This window comes from Eumetopias jubatus, unplaced genomic scaffold (genome assembly GCF_037043125.1).
Source record: "Eumetopias jubatus isolate StellerSeaLion01/CBP00866 unplaced genomic scaffold, mEumJub1_p1.0 scaffold_2, whole genome shotgun sequence".
Taxonomy (NCBI): domain Eukaryota; kingdom Metazoa; phylum Chordata; class Mammalia; order Carnivora; family Otariidae; genus Eumetopias; species Eumetopias jubatus.
In genome coordinates, this window is record NW_028274808.1 from 36,030,038 (window position 1) to 36,052,268 (window position 22,231).

At 36.9% G+C, this 22,231-nt stretch overlaps 1 protein-coding gene across 1 annotated transcript in view; it reads left to right on the forward strand.

Moving 5' to 3' along the window:
• The window catches only part of LOC114224816 (disintegrin and metalloproteinase domain-containing protein 32-like), a 190,678-nt gene that overhangs the window by 129,346 nt on the left and 39,101 nt on the right, over positions 1-22,231 (forward strand). Inside the window, exons 15-17 of the mRNA XM_088021309.1 lie at positions 16,263-16,368; positions 17,450-17,633; positions 19,966-20,049. Of these exons, the coding sequence (XP_087877435.1) occupies positions 16,263-16,368; positions 17,450-17,633; positions 19,966-20,049 (374 nt within the window). The remainder of the gene's footprint in view (positions 1-16,262; positions 16,369-17,449; positions 17,634-19,965; positions 20,050-22,231) is intronic.

A 22,231-nucleotide genomic window follows, 5' to 3' on the forward strand; every position in this document is an offset into this window, starting at 1 on the left:
ATATCAGAGGGGAAGTGGGTGGGGTATGGGTGAAATAGGTGAAAGGGATTAAGAGTACACTTATGATGAACACTGAGTAATTATGTGTAGAATTGTTGAATCACTAAATTGTACATCTGAAACTAATGTAACACTGTAAATTCGCTATACTGGCATTAAAATAAAAAACTAATAAAAAATAAAAAAAAGTACATGGAAACAAATGAAAATGAAACACAACAGTCTAAAACCTTTGGGATCCAGCAAAAGCAGTTCTAAGAGAAGAAGCAAGAAAAATCTCAAACAATTTAATCTTATACCTATCAGAGCTATAAAAAGAACAACATGGGGCACCTGGGTGACTCAGTCAGTTAAGCATTTGACTTCAGCTCAGGTTATGACCTCGGGGTCCTGGGATCAAGCCCCGCATTGGGCTTCTCACTCAGTGGGGAGTCTGTTTATCTTCAATAACTTCCCGCAGATTAATAACTCCGCACTTCCTATCTTGCAAAAAGCAGTGCTTTTCTGCTTGTCGAGATGAGATATATATTCTTACATCCAGGCTGATTTTGTGGGTGTTCAGAATGGTTTGGTAGATATCCAGCTAAATTCAGGGGACCGGTTGAAACAGGGTTCCCTACTCCTCCACCATCTTGCCTAAAAAAAGAAATATTTTTCTTTTATAGTTATTTTAAAAAATATGTGCCTACTCTAAGGTCATGCACATTATTTTTCTCTAAAACGTTTTGATTTAACTTTTAAATCAAATTAATTTTTGTGTATGGTGTGAGATAAGGATTGAAATTAATTTTTCCCCCGTAGCTTTCCAGTTGTTCCATCATCATTTCTTGAAAAGATTTTTTCATTAAATTGATTTGATATCTTTGTTAAAAATCAATTGATAATGTAAGGTAGTTCCATTTCTGGATTCTCTTCTGCTTCATTGATCTATTTGTCTATCCTTATGCTATTGATTACCATTACTTATGGTAAGCCTTAAAATCAGGTAATGTAAATTATTCAACTTTGTTTATTATTTTCAATATTGCTTTGGATTTTCTGAATCCTTTTCATCTCCATTTAAACTTTAATATTAACTTGCCAATTTCTAAAAAAGAAATGCCAGCTATGATTTTAATTGAGGTTGTATTGAATTTGTAGATGAATTCTGGATTATTGACAACAATGTAGTGTCTTGCAAACCATGAATATGCTCTTTAAGAAGTGTTTTTTAGTTTATAGTAAACATGTTTTTTATATCTTTATTTTATATTATTCCTATGTTTTGGTGTTTGGGTTTTGGTGCTATTGTAAAAAGTATTGCTTTCATGAAACTTGGTTTTCCAGTTGTTTGTTCCTAATAAGTAGAAATATAATTGATTTTTTGTATCTTGATCTTTTATCTGTGAGCTGATGTAGTGAAACAAACAAAATTACTCCTACTAGGTATAGAGAAGTCTTACTCTAACTGCTCATCAGAGAACTTGGAACTGTACAGAATTATAGGTACAGAATTGTTAAATGACAAAAATATTATAAAATAAGGATTCAGAGCACTTTCTCAGAATGAATCATCATAAGAACAAAATTTGCAACACATTATGTATATGTGCCTGGTAACCAAACAAATGTTCAGGGATTTCAGAGTTATTCCCTCTCCTATACAAATGCTGACAAAGATGAACAAAGGTGATAGGAAATTTACTGCTAGAAGCAAACTGATTGTATACTTTTTTTTTAGTCTAAAAAGTTACCTTTCACAGAGATCATTGGAATTTGTTAATGGTCTGCAGTACCTAGATTACTAGTTCTTCTAGTGGTTTTTGTTGACTCCTTTGGATTTTACACACACATACACACACACACAAATATCTTTTGAGAATAAAGAATGTCTTATTTTTATTTTTCAGCATGTGTGCCATATACTTCTTTTTCTTTCCTCATTCCACTGTACAGGGTCAATGTTGAATGAAAGTAGTAAGGAATAGTAAAACATCCATGTGTTTTAGTGATTTTAGGCGGAAAGCATTAAGTATTATACTTAGTTAATAAGTATAATGTTACCTGTATGATGTTAGCCATAGGTTTTTCCTGAATGTCCTTTATAAACTTGAGGTAATTCCCTTCTATTTCTCATTTTTCCATAAGTAGCTGTTCAAGTTTTTTCAAATATTTTCCCCATATTTATTGAGATGAGTATGTTTTTCTAATAGTCTGTTAATATGGCAGATTATATTCTATGATATTACGGGGGGCAAATAAAACCCTACATTTCTAGAATAAAACCTATTATTTATTATGTATTATTGTTTTTTATATTCTTGGATTAGATTTATTAATATTTTGCTAAGGATTTTTGTCTGTGTTGATGAGGTATATTACATTTTTGTAGATTTTTTTTGTCAGATTTCAGTGTGAGAATTATGTTATTAAAATGTTCCCTTCTATTTTCCTTTGTTACTTTTAAAGATTTTATTTATTTGAGAGAAAGAGAGAGGTGCGAGCGGTGGGGAGTTGCAAAGGGGGAGGGAGAGGGACAAGCAGACTCTGTGCTGAGCATGGAGCCAATGCAGGGCTCCATCGCAGGACCCTGAGATCATGACCTGAGCTGAAATGAACAGTTGGACACTTAACCAACTGAGCCACCCAGCCGCCCACTCCCTTCTATTTTCTGAGAATATTATTTTTTCATTAAGTATTTGATAAAATGTTCCTCACTGATTCCCCCCTCAACAACAACAATTTGGCATTCATCCATGGACCTTTGTGGGAGAGCCTTTGTGGAAGCTATGTGACCCAGCACCATATGCCAAGAGACTTGGAAGGAGTCTCACCCACCTGTGCATTGGATAATAGGCATGCAGGGACCAGCTGTGGACCCTGCTGTGGACCCTGCAGTGGCTTGTGAACTGGTTTAACCCCTCAGGGCCATAGTCTAGTGGTGTTTGGAAAATACTATCTTAGACAATCACCCACTGATGAGAGAGCCTTTGTGGAAGTCCAGTTTTCCAGAAGAGAAGTTCCAGAAAATATTTGGAGCAAAAAAAAAAAAAAAAGTTTGGATGAATTTGGAGAGCTTTAGTGCCACACATGGGAAAACAAAGGCAGTCTGTTAGCACTGAGCCTGGTGTGTTACAGGATTGAGAGAAGTTCTGTATACTTAATAATTCTTCCCCAAAAGGGAGAAAGAAGATGGAGCAGATCTAGCCAGGGAATTTCTAAAAAAGTCTCAGAATCCCAGGAGAGCTGATGGAAGGTATTTCTTTCATGAAAATAGTTTACCTTGCTCATTGAACTTAATTCAAAATAGCTGTTTTAAGGAAGTTCAATGAGCTACAAGAAAGCACAGAAAGACAAATGAAAAAAATACATGAACAAAAAGAAATTTTTTAAAGATTTTATTTATTTTAGAGAGAGAGAGTTTGAGCAGAGGGAGGGGCAGAGGGAACTGGAGAGAGGGAATCTCAAGCAGACTGCCCACTGAACACAGAACTTGATTTGGGGCTCAACCCCATGACCCTGAGATCATGACCCAAGCCAAGATCAAGAGTCAGTTGCTCAACAAATGAGCCACCCAGGCACCCTCAAAATGAGAATTTTAACAGAAATCATTGAAGGGAATCAAACAAAATTCCAGAGCTGAAGAATATAGTGAATGAAATGGGAAATGCAATGGAGAGCATCAACAGCAGAATGGATCAAACAGAAGAAAAATAATCTGTGAGTAGAATAACTGGATAATCTGAAATTATCCAATCAGAGAAAAACAAAGAAAAAAATGAAAAAGAACAAAGAAAACCTATGTGATTGATGGGATACCAACAAAAGAAACAAGTGCTATAAGGAAAAGAGGAGAAGGGGATAGAAAGTTTATTTAAAGAAACAATGGGTGAGAGAGAAAAGATGGTGGACGAATAGGGAACCCTATTCCAACTTTTCCCTGGAATTGAGCTGGATATCTACCAGACCACCCTGAGCACCCACAAAATCAACCTGAGATGTAAGAAGATAGATCTAGATATCTACAAACAGATTATCGCGGGTGGTTGGTTACGAAGCAGGGAGTCGTGATTCCATGGGCAGATATCAGAGGATAAACAGCAGCGGGAGGGAGCCTGGCTGTGGGGATCCTACACCACTGGTGAGCAACAACCTTGCGTGCTGGGAATGGGGCACAGACTCGCAGACTGTTAGCGGCAGGGAAAGGACGTCAGGGCAGCCCGTGGGATGGAAACCCGGAGCGGTGGGATCGTGCATGTGAACTGGGAGCAGCTGGTGGTTTTAGAAGCACAAAGGGCAGAGATGTGCCCCGACCTGGAGGCAGAACTGGGAGTGCTGCAGAGGGGCGCACAACCCAGGACGCTGCAGTTTACAGCAGCACAGACAGAAACAGAGATAGTGTGGCCTGGAGAGTTCACTGAAGAACAGACTGCCATCTCTCTGCTCTGAGGTGGAGGGTTGGAAACGGTCTCTTCTGCTCTGAGTCTTGGAAGAGATGCAGAAAGCCTCCAGGGAAAGCCACCAGAGAACAAAAGCCACAAAAAACTGGTTCCCGCTGAGGCCATCCCCCACCACAGGGGGGCAGGGCAACTCTGCCCAAACAGGGTTGCCTGAGTAACAGTGCGGCAAGCCCCTCCCCTAGAAGACAGGCAAGGAAAACAAGAGGCCAGCAATCCTAAGGTCCCTACAGGTGCATCTTGCTTGGGTTCTGGCCAGTAATTTGGACTCTATACATTCCCTCAACCACCCATCAACAGAATGACTAGGAGGAGGAACTCCCAAAATAGAAAAGACTCAGAGATTATGACTTATGCAGCAGACTTACAAATGGATGCAGATATAACCAAGATGTTGGAGATGGAATTCAGGCTAGCAATTGTGAAGACAATAGCTAGAATGGAGAAATCAATTAATGGCAACATCGAGTCTCTAAGGGCAGAAATAAAAGCTGAATTGGCAGAACTTAAAAATGCTATCAATGAGATCCAATCTAATCTAGATAAGGGTAAGTGAGGCAGAAGAACGAATAAGTGAACTGGAAGACAATTTAATAGCCAAAACGGAAAAGAGGAGGCCAGGGAAAAACAATTCAGAATCCATGAAAATAGAATCAGGGAAATAAGTGACGTCGTGAAGTGTCCCAATGTCAGAATTATTGGAATCCCTGAGGGAGTGGAGGGAGAGAGAGAGGACTAGAAGATATATTTGAGCAAATCGTAGCTGAGAACTTCCCTAATCTGGGGAATGAAACAAACATTCGTGTACCTAGAAGCAGAGAGGACCCCTCCCAAGATCAAGGAAAACAGGCCAACACCCTGGCATGTAATAGTAAAACTCGCAAATCTTAGAACCAAGGAAACCATCTTAAGGGCAGTTAGAGGGAAGAGATTCCTTACATACAGAGGGAGTAACATCAGAATGTCAGACCTATCCACAGAGACCTGGCAAACCAGAAAGGCCTGGCAAGACATATTTAGGGTACTAAATGAGAAGAACATGCAGCCAAGAATACTTTACTGGCAAGGCTTTCATTTAGAATGGATGGAGAGATGCAGAACTTCCAAGACCGGCAGAAACCGAAATAATATGTGACCACTAAGCCGGCCCTGCAAGAAATATTAAGGGGGCTTCTATAAAAGGTGAAAGACCCCAAGAGTGATATAGAATAGAAATTTACAGGGACAATCTATAAAAACAACGTCTTCACAGGCAACATTAACATGACAATTAATTCATATCTTTCAATAATCACTCTTAACGTGAATGGCCTAAATGTTCCCATAAAATGGCACAGGGTTGCAGATTGGATAAAAAGATAGGACCCATCCATATGCTGTCTATAAGAGACTCATTTTGAACCTAAAGATACATCCAGACTGAAAGTGAAGGGTTGGAGATCCATCTTCCATGCCAGCGGACCTCAAAAGAAAGCTGGGGTAGCAATTCTTATATCAGACAAATTAGATTTTAAACTAAAGTCTGTAGTTAGAGGCACAGAAGGACACTATATCATTCTTAAATGGTCCATCCGACAAGAAGATCTAACAGGTGTAAGTATTTATGCCCCCAACATGGGAGCAGCCATCTACATAAGCCAACTGTTCACCAAAATAGTCATATTGATAAAAATATGTTAATTTTAGGAGACCTCAATACTTCACTCTCAGCAATGGACAGATCATCTAAACAGAAAATCAACAAAGAAACGAGAGCTTTGAATGACACACTGGACCAGATGGACCTCATAGGTATATACAGAACATTCCACCCTAAAACAACAGAATACTCATTCTTCTTGAGTGCACATGGAACTTTCTTCAGAATAGACCACATACTGGGTCACAAATCAGGTCTCAACTGATACCAAAAGATTGAGATTATTCCCTGCATATTCTCAGACCACAATGCTTTAAAACTGGAACTCAATCACAAGAAAAAACTTGGCAGAAATTCAAATACGTGGAAGCTAAAGACCACTCTGCTCAAGAATGTTTGGGTCAACCAGGAAATCAAAGAAGAACTTAAACAATTCATGGAAACCAATGGAAACGAAAACACATCGGTCCAAAACCTATGGGATACTGCAAAGGCGGTCCTAAAGGGGAAATACATAGCCATCCAAGCCTCACTCAAAAAAAAAAAAAAAAAAAATCCCGAATTCACCAACTAACTCTACACCTTAAAGAACTAGAGAAAACAACAAACGATGCCTAAGCCACGCATTAGAAGAGAAATAATTAAGATTAGAGCAGAGATCAATGAATTAGAAACCAGAAACACAGTAGATCAGATCAATGAAACTAGAAGTTGGTTATTTGAAAGAATTAATAACATCGATAAACCACTGGCCAGACTTATCCAAAATAAAAGAGAAAGGACCCAAGTTAATAAAATTATGAATGAAAGGGAAGAGATCACGACTAACACCAAGGAAATAAAAACAATTATTAGAAATTATTATCAACAACTATATGACAATAAACTGAGCAATCTGGATGAAATGGATGCCTACCTGGAAACCTATAAGCTGCCAAGCCTGAAACAGGAAGAAATTGACAACCTGAATAGGCCAATAACCAGTAATGAGATTGAAGCAGTGATCAAAAACCTCCCAAAAAACAAGAGTCCAGGCCCTGATGGATTCCCTGAGGCATTCTACCAAACATTCAAAGAAGAAATAATACCTATTCTACTGAAGCTGTTTCAAAAAATAGAAACAGAAGGAAAACTTCCAAACTCATTCCATGAGGCCAGCATTACCTTAATCCCCAAACCAGGCAAAGACCCCATCAAATTTCAGACCGATATCCCTGATGAATATATATTCCAAAATCCTCAACAAAATACTAGCTAATAGGATCCAACAATACATTAAAAGGATCATCCACCACGACCAAGTGGGATTTATCCCCGGGATGCAAGGGTGGTTCAACATTCGCAAATCGGCATGATAGGTCACATTAATAGGAGGAGGGAGAAGAACCATATGGTCCTCTCAGTTGATGCAAAATAAGCATTTGACAAAATACAACATCCTTTCCTGATTAAAACTCTTCACAGTATAGGGTTAGAGGGAACATTCCTCAAGTTCATAAAATCCATCTATGAAAAACCCACAGCAAATATCATCCTCAATGGGGAAAAGTTGAGAGCCTTTCCCTTAAGATCAGGAACACATCAAGGATGCCCACTCTTGCCACTATTGTTCAACATAGTACTAGAAGTCCTAGCAACAGCAATCAGACACCAAAAAGAAATAAAAGGTATTCAAATTGGCAAAGAAGAAGTCAAACTCTCTCTTTTCGCAGATGACATGATACTTTATGTGGAAAACCCAAAAGACAGCAATTCAGTAATGTGGCAGGATACAAAATCAATGCATAGAAATCAGTTGTTTCTTATACATTAACAATGCAACTGTAGAAAGAGAAATTAAAGAAACGATTCCATTTACAATAGCATCAAAAACCATAAGATACCTCAGAATAAACCTAACCAAAGAGGTAAAGGATCTATACTCTAGGAACTACAGAACACTCATGAAAGAATTGAAGAAGACACAAAAAGATGGAAAAATATTCCATGCTCATGGATTGGAAGAATAAACATTGTTAAAATGTCTATGTCTGTAGCATAGAGCAATCTATACCTTCAGGGCTATCCTGATCAAAATTCCAATGACATTTTTCAAAGTGCTGGAACAAACAATCCTAAAATTTGTATGGAATCAGAGAAGACCGAATTGCCAAGGAAATGTTGAAAAAGAAAAACAAAGCTGGGGGCATTACATTGCCCGATTTCAAGCTATATTACAAAGCTGTGATCACTAAGACAGCATGGTACTGGCACAAAAACAGGCATATAGACCAATGGAACAGAATGGAGAGCCCAGATATGGACCCTCAACTCTATGGTCAAATAATCTTTGACAAAGCAGGAAAAAACATGCAATGGAAAAAAGCCAGTCTCTTCAATAAATGGTGCTAGGAAAATTGGACAGCCACATGCAGAAGAATGAAACTCGACCATTCTCTAACACCATACACCAAGATAAACTCAAAGTGGATGAAAGACCTCAATGTGAGATAGGAATCCATCAAAATCCTAGAGGAGAACATAGGCAGTAACCTCTTTGACATCAGCCACAGCAACTTCTTTCAAGATACATCTCCAAAAGCTAGTGAAACAAAAGCAAAAATGAGCTTTTGGGACTTCATCAAGATAATAAGCTTCTGCACAGCAAAGGAAATACTCCACAAAACAAAGAGGCAACCCACAGAATGGGAGAAGATATTTGCAAATGACACTACAGATAAAAGACTGGTATCCAAGATCTATAAAGAACTTCTCAAACTCAACACCCAAAAAACAAATAATCAAGTCAAAAAATGGGCAGAAGATATGAAAAGACACTTCTCTGAAGAAGACATACAAATGGCTAACAGACAAAGAAAAAATGTTTATCGTCACTAGCCATCAGGGAACTTCAAATCAAAACCACATTGAGATACCACCTGACACCAGTTAGAATGGCAAAAATGGACAGGCAAAGAAACAACAAATGTTGGAGAGGTTGTGGAGAAAGGGGAACCCTTTTACACTGTTCGTGGGAATGCAAGTTGGTACAGCCACTTTGGAAAACATTGTGGAGGTTCCTCAAAAATTTAAAAATAGAGCTACCCTATGACCCAGAATTGCACTCCTGGGTATTTACCCCAAAGACACAGATGTAGTGAAAAGAAGGGCCATATGCACACCAATGTTCATAGCAGCAGTGTCTGCAATAGCCAAACTGTGGAAGAGCCGAGATGCCCTTCAACAGATGAATGGATAAAGAAGATGTAGTCCCTATATACGATGGAATATTACTCAGCCATCAGAAAGGATGAATACCCAACTTTTACATCAACATGGATGGGACTGGAGGAGATGATGCTAAGTGAAAGAAGTCAAGCAGAGAAAGTCAATTATCACATGGTTTCACTTATTTGTGGAACATAAGGAACAGCATGGAGGACATTAGGAGAAGGAAGGGAAAAATGAAGGGGGGGGAATCGGAGGGAGAGATGAACCACGAGAGACGATAGACTCTGAGAAACAAACTGAGGGTTCTAGAGGGGAGGGGGGTGGAGGATGGGTTAGCCTGGTGATGGGTATTAAAGAGGGCACGTTCTGCATGGAGCACTGGGTGTTATGCACAAACAATGAATCATGGATCACTACATCAAAAACTAATGATGTAATGTATGGTGATTAACGTAACAATAAAAAAATAAAAAAAAAGAAGATAGTTTCCCAGCACAAAATCTTTATACCAGCCTATGGAATCGAGGAAAGAGGAAGTGAAACTGTAACTACCTTTTATTTATTGCTATTAACTTGATGTTTTGGATATATAATGTCTGCTGATTTTCCAATGGCCAGAACCTAGTCACATAACCACATCTGGTTGTAAGAGAGTCTGAGAAATGTTTTATTTATTTATTTATTTTTTTAGCTTGGTGTTTGTTGCCCTGCTAATAATAAGAAACTTCTATTACTAAATGGAAAAAAAAAAAGGAATGGATATGGGGGACAATTGCCAGTTTCTGTGTTATCTTTCCTCTCTCTTCAGCTCAGCGTTAGTCATTAGAGGTTATGGTAGCAGGATACTAATCATGTTTGTCTGGAGTGCCAAAGTTTATATAGAGAAGGCAGAGATCAGTATGGATCAAAGTGTCATGAACTTTTTTATTGATGATAAGCAAGATTTCACGGTAAACTTCTAGATTCATCTTTTTCTGTAGAGATCTCAGATAGGATTTTCGTAGTATCACTTTCCAGGAACTGTCCAGTATCCACGTGGTTACTGTGGGAAATATCCTATTAGTACAGTATGGTCTTATAATACCTTTATTCATATTTGATTGTAGTGTAGTGGGTACCTAACCAGGCCTGGTCCAATTGCAGTACTCTCCAATCTTGATATAGTTGGTCCATGTTAAGTGAGCATCTGACTCATGTTAACGGAGTTGGGGAAGTTCTGAATCTCTTTTCTGTAATTTCTAGACCATTGAACCAAGAGAAATTTCCCTCTAAGGACTCAAAACTATCATATGTAAAGCCCTAGAGTTTTTAGGAGCTATGCTTTTGACCATGTGAAGGAAGGTTGGCCTAATGAAATAGAAAAATGAAGCTGGAGTGTCTACATAAATGAAAACAAGAGAAAGAAAGATAAACTACCTGTATTTCTTCCTTCAATACCAGTGTAATAAATTGTGTTTCATTAGTCTGTCTGTTCTTAGTCTCATAATTCTTTATAAATTTTCTGGACTTATTAGGAATGATATTTCTCCATCATTTCAGCTGGTGTACAGTAGTAATCTATAGTTTATTGGAGGTGGGAAAGAATTACAGGTCGAGGGGCTTCAGATTTAGTACGTTTATGCTTATCTTCAATGCCTCTTTAAGACTGTTTTAGAAGCCATGAGGAAAAGATTTCTACCTTCTCCTCTCATCATTCATTTGTGGAAAATTTAAATTGGTTCGATCTAAAAATTCTTTGCAAAATGTAGGATTTATATTCCCTCTTTCAATAAAAATATTTAGGGGGCCACAAAACAGAAAATATAATGAAATTAGTGAGTTGACATTGGGAACATAATTTAGAAGATATCACTAAGAAGTTTGTTTCAAATATTAATCTTTAAAAATCTCTATTGCCCCAAATAGAATAGGTATAGTTCATGTTGGAGGCCTTGGTTTTGGATGTCAAACTCCATAAGGAAGAAAGATTATGGGATATAGTTACTCAAGGTGTTGATTTTTTCATTCACTCAATAAATATTTATCTAACACCTTAATTGGGCATGACACTACTCTTCTAGCACTGGAAACTCAGTGATGTACAGGACAAAAAAAAGATTTCTGTTGTTATGGAGGTTATAGTCCAGTGAAGGGTTCAGGTAGTAAACATAAAAAGAAGGACAGTGTTGCTGAATTGTGATGACCCAAGCTGAGTAAAGATCATGGTAAGAAAATTAGATTTTATCCTTGGTGTAAATAGGAAGCCATTCAAGATATTTAAGTCAGAGACTGATACATGATTTTTATATTTGAAAAAATCTCTCTGATTTATGGTATGCAGAATGTACTATAGGGAGTAGGGAATGGAAGTAGGGAGTCAATTAGAAGGTTTTGATAGAATATTAGAAGATAAATTGATGAAAGCTCAGCCTAGACTTGTAGCCATTGAGAAGGTAAGAAGTGATCATACTCTGGCTGTATTTAGGAAATAGTGTTAGTAAGACTTGGATTAGGTGGTAGAGGCAGGTAGTGAGGAGAATAAAGAAATCAAGGATGATTTCTGCTTTGGCCTGAACGTCTGGTTGACTAATGGTCCTAAAAACTGAAATAAGGAAGTCTAGGGGTAAATCAGAATTTGGTTTTAGGGTATGTTAAACTGTAAATGCCTGTTAGTCACAAGATGAAGTTGAGTCAGATATCAGGTTATGAAAGCTAAAATTTTAGCTAACATTTCAGTGGCTCTGTTTATTCTAGTTGAGATGGGTGGCCATCCAAATGGAAACAAGCTAGTAGTCTCTAATAGTTGTCAAAGAGTATAGCCTCAAACTTCCTAATGCTCAATGCTATTTATGAGGATTGCCTAAATTATTTACAATAATTTTCCAACATTCACATTTACTGCCCTAGTACCAGCCACGCACCAGTATCTATGCCAGTGCATTCACTATTTAATTGTACCTCATGGCATTTGATAATAGGATACAGGGAACCTAAGTACACTATTTGGACTATGGAAGGACAGATTCTCTTAGTAGATTTGGTCAGTATACTGGATGCAAGGGAACATTTTGACATGTGACTTCACATTTGCAAAGTGTTGCCCTTTTAGCGTTTCCATCTCACCCTGGAAAACCCACACTGATCTGAGAGAAAGATCACTAATGAAAGAGGGTATTCAAGAGAGAGATTAATAATAAAGTTCATTGGTAACTTTAGATGCAATAGATGGACTAATAAAAAAATAGGCTAGATGAAGAACATCACTTTCAACAGAATTCACCTGACTACAGATATTTCCCAACTTATGATGGTGTTATATCTTGATAAACCATGCATTTAATACATTTACCTTACTGAATATCATAACTTAGACTACCCTCCCTTAGAGATGCTCAGAAAGAACACTTAATTAGCCTATAATACGGCAAAAATCACCTAACACAAAGCCTATTTTGCAATAAAGTGTTGAATATCTCATGTAATTTTTTGAACACTATAAAAATAGAATTGTTATATGGCTACAGAATGGTTGTAAGTGTATTGGTTGTTTACACTTCAGATCGTATGGGTGACTGGGAACTGTGGCTTACTGCTGCTGCCCAGCATCATAAGTGACTATCCTACCACTTAGCCCAGGAAAAGATTAGAATTCAAATTCCGAGGTACAGTTTCTACTGAGTGTATATTGCTTTTACGCCATCATAAATTTGAAAAATTGTTAAGTTGAACCATTTTAAGTTACTCTGTGACTAGACACAATTTTTATATTATCTCTAAACGGGACTGAATTATCCAATTTCTGATTTTTCTTGAATAATATCTTGGTGTTTAACAAGCCCTGAATTGACATTCCTAACCTGGTATCTCAGATTTACAAGTGAACTGATTAAACATTGTGAATACTTAGAAATAACATCACCTTTCCTAATGGTATCTATACAGTCACCTTTCATGGACCAGTGTTTAAAAATGGTGAAAAGAGAATTAGGAAATGGTAAAGGAAGAAAAAGAATGTGGGAGGAAATGTAATTAATGAAAGGAGCAGGTAGACAAGAAAAACTCCCTTGATCATAAAAGAAAATGGGGAAGGATTAGATGGGAATTCACAGTGGCTAAATAAACATCATCTTAATTCTCCTAACAATCCACTGAGGTAGATATTGTTTCTTTTATAGATGAGGCAGCTGTATTTAAGAAGTTCCATTTTAAAGAAGGTAACTGTACTAGGCAGAATTCTTTTTTTCTTTAAGTGTTTGTTTAAATTACATTTAGTTAACATACAGTGTAATATTAGCTTCAGGTGTACAATATAGTGATTCAACACTTCCATACAACACACAATGCTCATCACAAGTGCACTCCTTAATCCCCATCACCTATTTAACTCATGCTTCCACTCACCTCCCTTCTGGTAACCGTCGGTTTGTTCTCTATCGTTAAGGATCCATTTCTTGGTTCGTCTCTCTTTCCCCCTTTGCTCATTTATTTTGTTTCTTAAATTCCACATATGAGTGAAATCACATGGTATTAGTCTTTCTCTGATTTTGCTTAGCATAATATTCTCTAGCTCCATCCATGTCATTGCAGATGACAAGATCTCATTCCTATTTATTTATTTATTTATTTATTTATTTATTTATTTATTTTTGAGAGCGAGCACACAAGCAGGGGGAGGGGCAGAGGGAGAGGGAGAGGGAGAAGCAAGGAGCCTGATGTGGGGCTCGATCACAGGACCCTGGGTCATGCCCTGAGCTGAAGGCAAACGCTTAAAGACTGAACCACCCAGGTGCCCCAAGATCTCATTCTTTTTTATGGCTGAGTAATATTCCATTGTATATGTATACCACATCTTTATCCTTTCATCAGTCAGTGGACATTTGGGCTTTTTCCATAATTTGGCTGTTATAGATAATGTTGCTATAAACATCAGGGTGCATGTATCCCTTTGAATCGGTATTTTTGTAGCTTTTGGGTAAATACCTAGTAGCGTAATTGCTGGATCTTAGGATTGTTCTATTTTTAACTTTTTTAGGAACCTCCATATTGTTTTCCAGAATGGCTGCACCAGTTTGTATTCCCACCAATAGTGCAAGAGGGTTCCCCTTTCTACACATCCTTGCCAACATTTGTTATTTCCTGTTATTAATTGTAGCCATTCTGACAGGTGAGAGGTGATATCCCATTTTAGTTTTGATTTGTATTCCGCTGATGATGAGTGATGTTGAGCATATTTTCCTGTGTCCGTTGGCCATCTGTATGTCTTTTTTGGAAAAATGTCTGTTCATGTCTTCTGCCCATTTTAATTGGATTATTTTGGGTGTTGAGTGTGACAAGTTCTTTATCTATTTTGGATACTACCCCTTTATCACATATGCCATTTGCAAATATTTTCTCCCATTCCATAGGTTGCCTTCTAGTTTTATTGATTGTTTCCTTCACTGTGCAGAAGCTTTTTATTTTGTTGTAGCCCCAATAGTTTATTTTTGCCTTTGTTTCCCTTCCTTCAGGGGACATATCTAGAAAGAAATTGCTACAGCTGATGTCAAAGAGATTACTGACTGTATTCTTCCCTAGGATTTTCATGAATTCACGTCTCACCTTTAGATCTTTCAACCATTTTGAATTTATTTTTGTGTATGGTGTAGGAAAGTGGTCTAGTTTCATTCTTTCCATGTTGCTATCCAGTTTTCCTAGCACCATTTGTTGAAGAGAATGTCTTTTTCCTATGGGTATTCTTTCCTGATTTGTCAAAGATTAATTAATTGACCATATAGTTGTGGGTTCATTTCTGGGTTTTCTATTCTGTTCCATTGATCTATGTATCTATTTTTGTGCCAGTTTTAGCATACTGTTTTGATCACTACAGTTTTGTAATATAACTTAAAGTCCAGAATTGTGATGCCTTCAGCTTTGCTTTTCTTTTTCAAGATTGCTTTGGCTATTTGGGGTCTTTTGTGGTTCCATGCAAATTCAGGATTCTCCTACTGTACAGGCCTTGGATAATCCCCTCCCTTTGAGTTGGAGCAGAACCAGTGAATATGTGATGGAATATCATTCCTGTGATTATAGTATATAGTAAAGATAAAGGAATTTTGAAGATGAAATTGAGGTCCATAATTAGTGAGCTTTGAGTTAATCAAAAGGGAGATCATTTTGAGTGCACCTGACCTAATCATGTGAGTCCTTTAAAAGATGGGAGATGTCAGAGAGATTCTCTTGCTGGCTTGGAAGAAATAAACTGTCATGTTGTGAGAGGGCCATGTGACTAGGATGTGAGGGGAATTCCTAGAACCAAGAGTGACCCCTGGCAGATAATAAGAAAAGGAATGTATGGCTATAAAAAAACTTGAATTCTACCAACAACCACTGAGCTCACAAGAGGACTTTTGCCTCTGATGAGAGTACAGCCCCAGCTAATAACTTTATTTGGTCTTAGGAGACTCTTGAGCAAAAAGAGAACTCACTTGTGTGATATTATAAATCGGTGTTGTTTTAAGTTCCCAAGATTTTGGTAATTTTTTACACAGTGATGAAAACCAAATATAGTAATGAAGGAAAAAAATAGTTAATAGTTTGGCAGTTTTGCTCCCTTCATTTTAGACTTCCTGAAGATACAGTTAGGTTTCTTCAATGAAATTTTGTTATAGACCTGGCTTTTTTATGAATTCCTACTTGTAATCTAGGAAAGCAAGTATAGTTTTCTTGGATTCTCTCTCTATTGCCTTGTTTCACAGAGCACTCTCATGGTTTATGCTTCTATAACTCTCCTTACCCCTTGTGATATCTTTTGTGATGGAAATGACCAAAAATGAAACAAAAAGAGTTATAACCACGAGCACTGTTTATCACTTTAATTCTCTTTTCTTAAAATCTCACTAGGAAAATTTCTGAATTAGATACTAGTAGGGAAGGCAAAGCAAACATATAATATATGAGGGAATGGACTAAGATGAAAAAGGAAGGGAGTTTTAATCCAAATATATTTCTAATGTTGGCAGGTTCAAAAAATGCACCATTTGCCTGCTATGAAGAAGTACACTCTCAAGGTGATAGGTTTGGGAACTGTGGTCATAAAAGAGGCAGTTATCAATACTGTCTATGGAGGTATGCTATGCAAATATTAAAGATACTTTTCTTATGTTCTATAAGATTCTATTTTTAGTTTTTCTCTATATATGTCATTCATTCCAGTGGTTTCAAGTATCACATGTGTATGGGAGTGAATCTTAAATCAAATTCTGTAGCCCTGACATCTTTTTGTGCTACAGGCTTAAATTTCTGTCTAATTTTTATACATTTGTATGTGAGTAATCATTAGGCTTCTAAATTCAATCCAAGATTGAAAGTAATAATATCCATTATGCCTTTCCTATTTGAACCTGCACATTTTTCCTTATAAAAATACTATCCCCATTCACTTCATTGCTTGCCCAAGCTGAAGACTGCCCAGTGTCTATAAAATGAAATGAAATTTCTCCTGCATCTGAAGAGCGAGCTCTTTGATATTTTGGTCATGAATTTATTTTAACAAACATTTATTAAGAATCTACTATGTGCTGGACACTGGGCTAGCTACATGTTAGCAAAGCATACGTGGCCTTTGTACTTACAGAATTTGAACACGCCACATAGTTTTGTTTCCTTGGTTTGTTATGCTGTTACTTTGTTTGGTAATACCTTACTCTCTGCCTATTGAAATTCTATAATTAGTAAGCTTTGACTCAGATGGCATCTTTTCCATGAAGTTTCCCTTAATTGTTAAGTTAAAATGTGTCCTCATCTTAAATCTCTGTAAGAATTATTTTATTTGTAGCACTTTTAATGGAATTTATACTACATTTGGTATTAAACTGTAAGGTCCATGAGGGTAGGTGTCACAACTTATCTTTCTATCCCTCTACAGAGGGATATGAAATACTTGAGTGAATTGATTATTTGAAAATAAATATATAAATCTGCACAGGGAAAATAAAAGACCACTAGAGCCATTGAAAGATAAGCTTATAAGCTTACAAGAACATTTACTTTAAATGTTAGTGTTAAAATATTACATTTTCTCTAGTAACATTTGACATAAATGAAGAACCGTTTTTTTTTTTTTTTTTTTGGTCAAAGCAAAAGCAAATCTGAAGTATTCCTAATAAATGCCTAATGTGTAATAATCATAATTTTATTATGTTTGCAGGAATCTTCAATGTGGAAGATTAGTTTGTACTTATCCTACTCGAATTCCTTTTTACAGAGAAAATGGTGCTGTGATTTATGCTTTTGTACGAAATGATTTATGTGTATCTGTATTCTACAAATCGGCTCAATCACAAGAAGATCCAATGGTAGTCTTAAGTGGCTCTCCTTGTGATATAGGGAGGGTAAATGATTTAAAATCTGTTTTTTTTTAAATCTAGTTTTATTCATTTCTTAATATTTTAATTTAAGTATCAAATTTCAGTTCATTTCTAGTGCTATGTAACTTTAAATATTTAGATAAGAAGAAAATGAATAAGCTTCATTTTGTCTCCAGATATTGAGGGCAATAGGAATGTTTGATCTTCTTCAGAGTTTCAGTATTATGACCAAGGAAATTCCAAGTATTTTGGGGCTGGAGTGTGGAGGGGAGAGATCTTGGTAATGTATTAAGTACTCCATAGCATGGAAATTCACTTTCCTCCTTAGAGAAGAAAGAAGAAATCCCGCTTAGTAATATATGTCTCTTTGTAGTCCAGTAGATAAGAGCACAACTTAGATCAGGCTTCTTAGAATCAAAACTGATTTTTTTTGACATTTTGCAGTTACATAACCAGTCTGAGATACTACAACTGTATGTAAAATGGGGATAATAATAGCATTTACTCAATGGGGTTATTGCAAAAATTAAATGAAATAACTGTAAAGTGCTTAGTATGATACCTGGCACATGAAGATAGCTAAATATAGATAGGCTATTATTATTGATTATTATAATTCATTATCTCTGAGGCTAAACCAAATCTGGAGAAAACCTAGAAGAAATAAATTTACTTCAAAATGTCATTTAATTCCTGACCAGATCTTTGCTTATGAGGAACCATAATATAGTATATGCTGTAGGCATTAAAGAGTAAGATGTGCATGCATTTTATTCTGATGTTTCCACTTAATAGATGATTTTGAACAAATTAATATGTGAAATATATATGTTAATAACTACTTCTGGTTGTTTTATAATTTAATGAAGTTTACTGTAGGTACAGTATATAGTCAGTATATGTGCTGCCAGAATGAGCACAGTATGTAGTCTTCTTAATATTGACCTTCTCTTCATGCCTTGGAGTCATAAATGCCTCCTTAATGGAGGTATATACCAAGGAGTTCAGTAGATATATTTAGGCCAGGGAGCCAAAACAACTAAAAAATGGAAACTAGTCAACAGATGATTTGATATTCAGTTGATAATTTAGTAAGAATAGAATTCTTTTTATAACATGGACAATCCTCAGTGATATAAGCAAGAGAACCCATTTTACGAGGTAGTTTTTAATGATATTATAAATCACATATGATGAAACATTCTTGGCAATTTTTTTTTTGTCAGTAGCATCCTTATATAACAGGACTCTTCATTTCAGTTTCAACTGAGGCAACCAGACAATAAATACTACATTCGAAAAGGAGTTGTTAGACACACCCACCATGGCCAAGAACTAATGAGAAAACTCAACACACACAGTAAAGGTTTAAAAGGTTTAGTTTGGAATTTGAAAGGGGTTTGTGAGGCCATTTCTTTGAAGAGAGTTGTGCTGTGCTATAAGTTTAAAAGGAAATCATTTTCACTTACAATATTTCATTTTAACCTCAAAAATCTCAAATTCTTTAGAAAAAGTATGATGGTAGTCATGTAAGAGAACTGCAACTTAGAAAAGTTGATATTGCTGTAAATATTGGAGTTTGGATATGTATGGCATATTTTAATAAAGATTCCTATTATCTTTATTAGGGGACTCTAATAATCGCTCAAATTTGATTAAAATTTAATATATGTCTTGATTATATTGAACTGATTTTCTTTCTGTTTTTCTTTCAATACAAACTTTTGATATATGAAACAAAAACAAATACAAATCAAAAGATTACTGTGCTCTTAGGGATAGTTTTGTTAGATTTCAGGATATTATAATAAAAAGTGGTTATATGGATATGATATTTTTGTTGGTCTTGTTTTATTTGTATCTCCCATTTCCCTACACTGAATTATTTTTTTATGACTATTTTTTAGGTTCACAGCAAAAATGAGAGGAAGGTACAGAATTCCCATATACTCCCTTGCTCCCACACAAGCGTAGTCTCTCCCATTATCAACAAGCCCCCACCAGAGTGGGACATTTGTTACAACTGATAAACCTACATTGACACATCATTATCATCCCATCCGTATTTTACATTAGACTTATCTGAAAAATCCCCAAATACTTGGAGATTAAACAAACATTTTTAAATAACACATGTGCTAAAGGATACCTTTTAAGAGAAATTGAAAAATATTTTGAACTAAATGAAAATAAAAATACAACTTATAAAAATTTAGTTAGAGCAAAAGCATACTTAGATGGAAATGTATTACATTGAATGGTTATGGTCTTATGGTATAAAATTACTGATTGTAATGTTAAAACAGTTGGACTCCTGTAACGTGGAAAAAGTTTTTTGTATTTTTTCTTTTTTTAGGTATGTATAAATCGTGAATGTGTAGAATCAAGGATGCTTATGGATTATTCAAACCTTTGTTCACAGCAGTGCAGAGGACATGGAGTAAGTAAGCACAAAATTCATGTTTCCCCAAATGACATCTATCTTGGACACTTTATAGCATCATTTAATTTACTCAACATTTATCATGTTTCTTTTATTTGAGAGTCTATATTGTATCTCGCTTCAATGTGGTAACCAAAAGTAGTATTAGAGAACATTGTATAGAATTAAATTGTTGTTGACCTTAACAGATTTATTCTTATAGACGGCTACTTTTCAGAGGTGTTCAATGAATACATTCACCTGTTCATTAAGGGAAGATAATTATGCCATAATTTGTGTGTCTGTGAATATATGCAGTGAGGGAAAACTATTGGTTTTATCCTCCTTTTTAAATATACTATTTTTTTTAGCAGTTTTAAGTTCATAGCAAAATTGAGAAAAAAGTACAAAGATTTCGATGTACCTCCTAACCCCAATACATACAGCCTCTCTCATCGTCAACATTCTCCACCAGAGTGGTACATTGGTTACAATCATAAACCTACAAAAACACCATTATCACTCAAAGTCCATAGTTTACACAGGGTGTGCTCTTGGTGTTGTTTGTTCTATGCATTTGGACAAATTTATAATGGCAGGTATCCATCGTTAATGGTATCATACAGAGTAGTTCCATAGCCCTAAAAATCTGTGCTCTGCCTACTCATCTCTCTATCCCTCCTACTCCTGATAACTATCAGTCTTTTAAGTGTCTCCATAGTTTTGCTTTTTCCAGAATGCCATATAGTTGGAATTGTATAGTGTATAGCCTCTTCAGACTGGTTCCTCAGACTTAATAATATGCATTTAAAGTTCCTTCATGTCTTTCCCTGCCTTGATAGTTCATTTCTTTTTAGTGCTAATATTCTGTTGTTTGGATGTAGCATAACTTATTCATTCACCTACTGAAGATAGATATCTTGGTTGTTTCACATTTTGAGTTATAAATAAAGCAGCTATAAACATTCATGTGTAGTTTTTTATATAGGAATAAGTTTTCAGCTCATTTGGGTAAATTCTAAAGACTGTAATTGCTGGGGGCACCTGGGTGTCTCAGTCAGTTAAGCATCTGCCTTTAGCTCAGGTCATGATCTCAGAGTCCTGGATGAGGCCTGTGTCGGGCTCCCTGCTCAGCGGGGAGTCTGCTTCTCCCTTTGCCACCTTCCCTCCACCCCCCGCTTCCCTCCTTCCCCCGCTCATGCTCCCTCTCTCAAATAAATAAATAAAATCTTAAAAAAAAAGAACAAAGAGTCTTTTGCTATGATTTTGTCTTATTCTTTCATTTGGGATGTATTCCACTTCTACTCATTTTGTCTAACTCTCTGTGTTTGTTTTTATGTATTAGGGAGGTCAGCTACATCTCCTGGTCTTGAAAGTAGTAGCTTTGTGTAGAAGAGTTTTCGTGGTGCCCTGTAGCACAATGCCCCCTGGTCACCAGAACCAGAACTCTAAATGTGCCTTCTTTGTGGGCTGCATGTACCCTGCTATTGTGGCTGAGCCATGTTTGCCTTAGCCCAGCCAGCTGCAATGACCTCCTTTGAATATTGTTGGCTCACTGAGCAGGGTTTTGTTCCTGTGCTGTTGAGAGACCTGTCTGAGGTCACCACAGGTTCACTGGTGGACAGGGTTGGCAATCAGACTAGGTGCCTACCATCAGCCTCTGTGCTACAACTGTGGGTGCACTGAATGGCAGGGCTTGCTCCTTATGTGGCCAACTGAGAGGCTTTTTTTGGTTGGTGGGGCTGGTAGGCTGACTAGACGTCTGCAGTTAGCTTCTTTGCCACAGTTGCAAGCATGCCAAATGGCAGAACTTGCTCTCTGTGCAGTCAGCTAAGAGGCCCGGCTGGAGCTGTATGCTGGTGTGTGTGGTTATCGCCCCCTCTCCCTAGGGCAGAAGTCACTCTGGAGAGGCATTCATCCCTGCTGGGGCTGCTTGCAGGGTGAGGCAGGGCTGGAGCTGTTTTGGAGAGATGCTTGCTGCAGCATGCAGGTTGGATGGGGCAGGTCTGATGGAGAGTGCGGAGACACGGCCTGCGGTGCTAGCTAGATAGATGGAGAAACACTGGCTCCCACTAGTGTCAGCTATCTAAGCTGGGGGAGGGGAAGAGAAATGGTGCCCACCAGCAGTTTCATTCCTCGAGATATCTACTGAAGATACAGTGTACGTTTTGAGATTCATAAATAAACATTCTTCATGTAT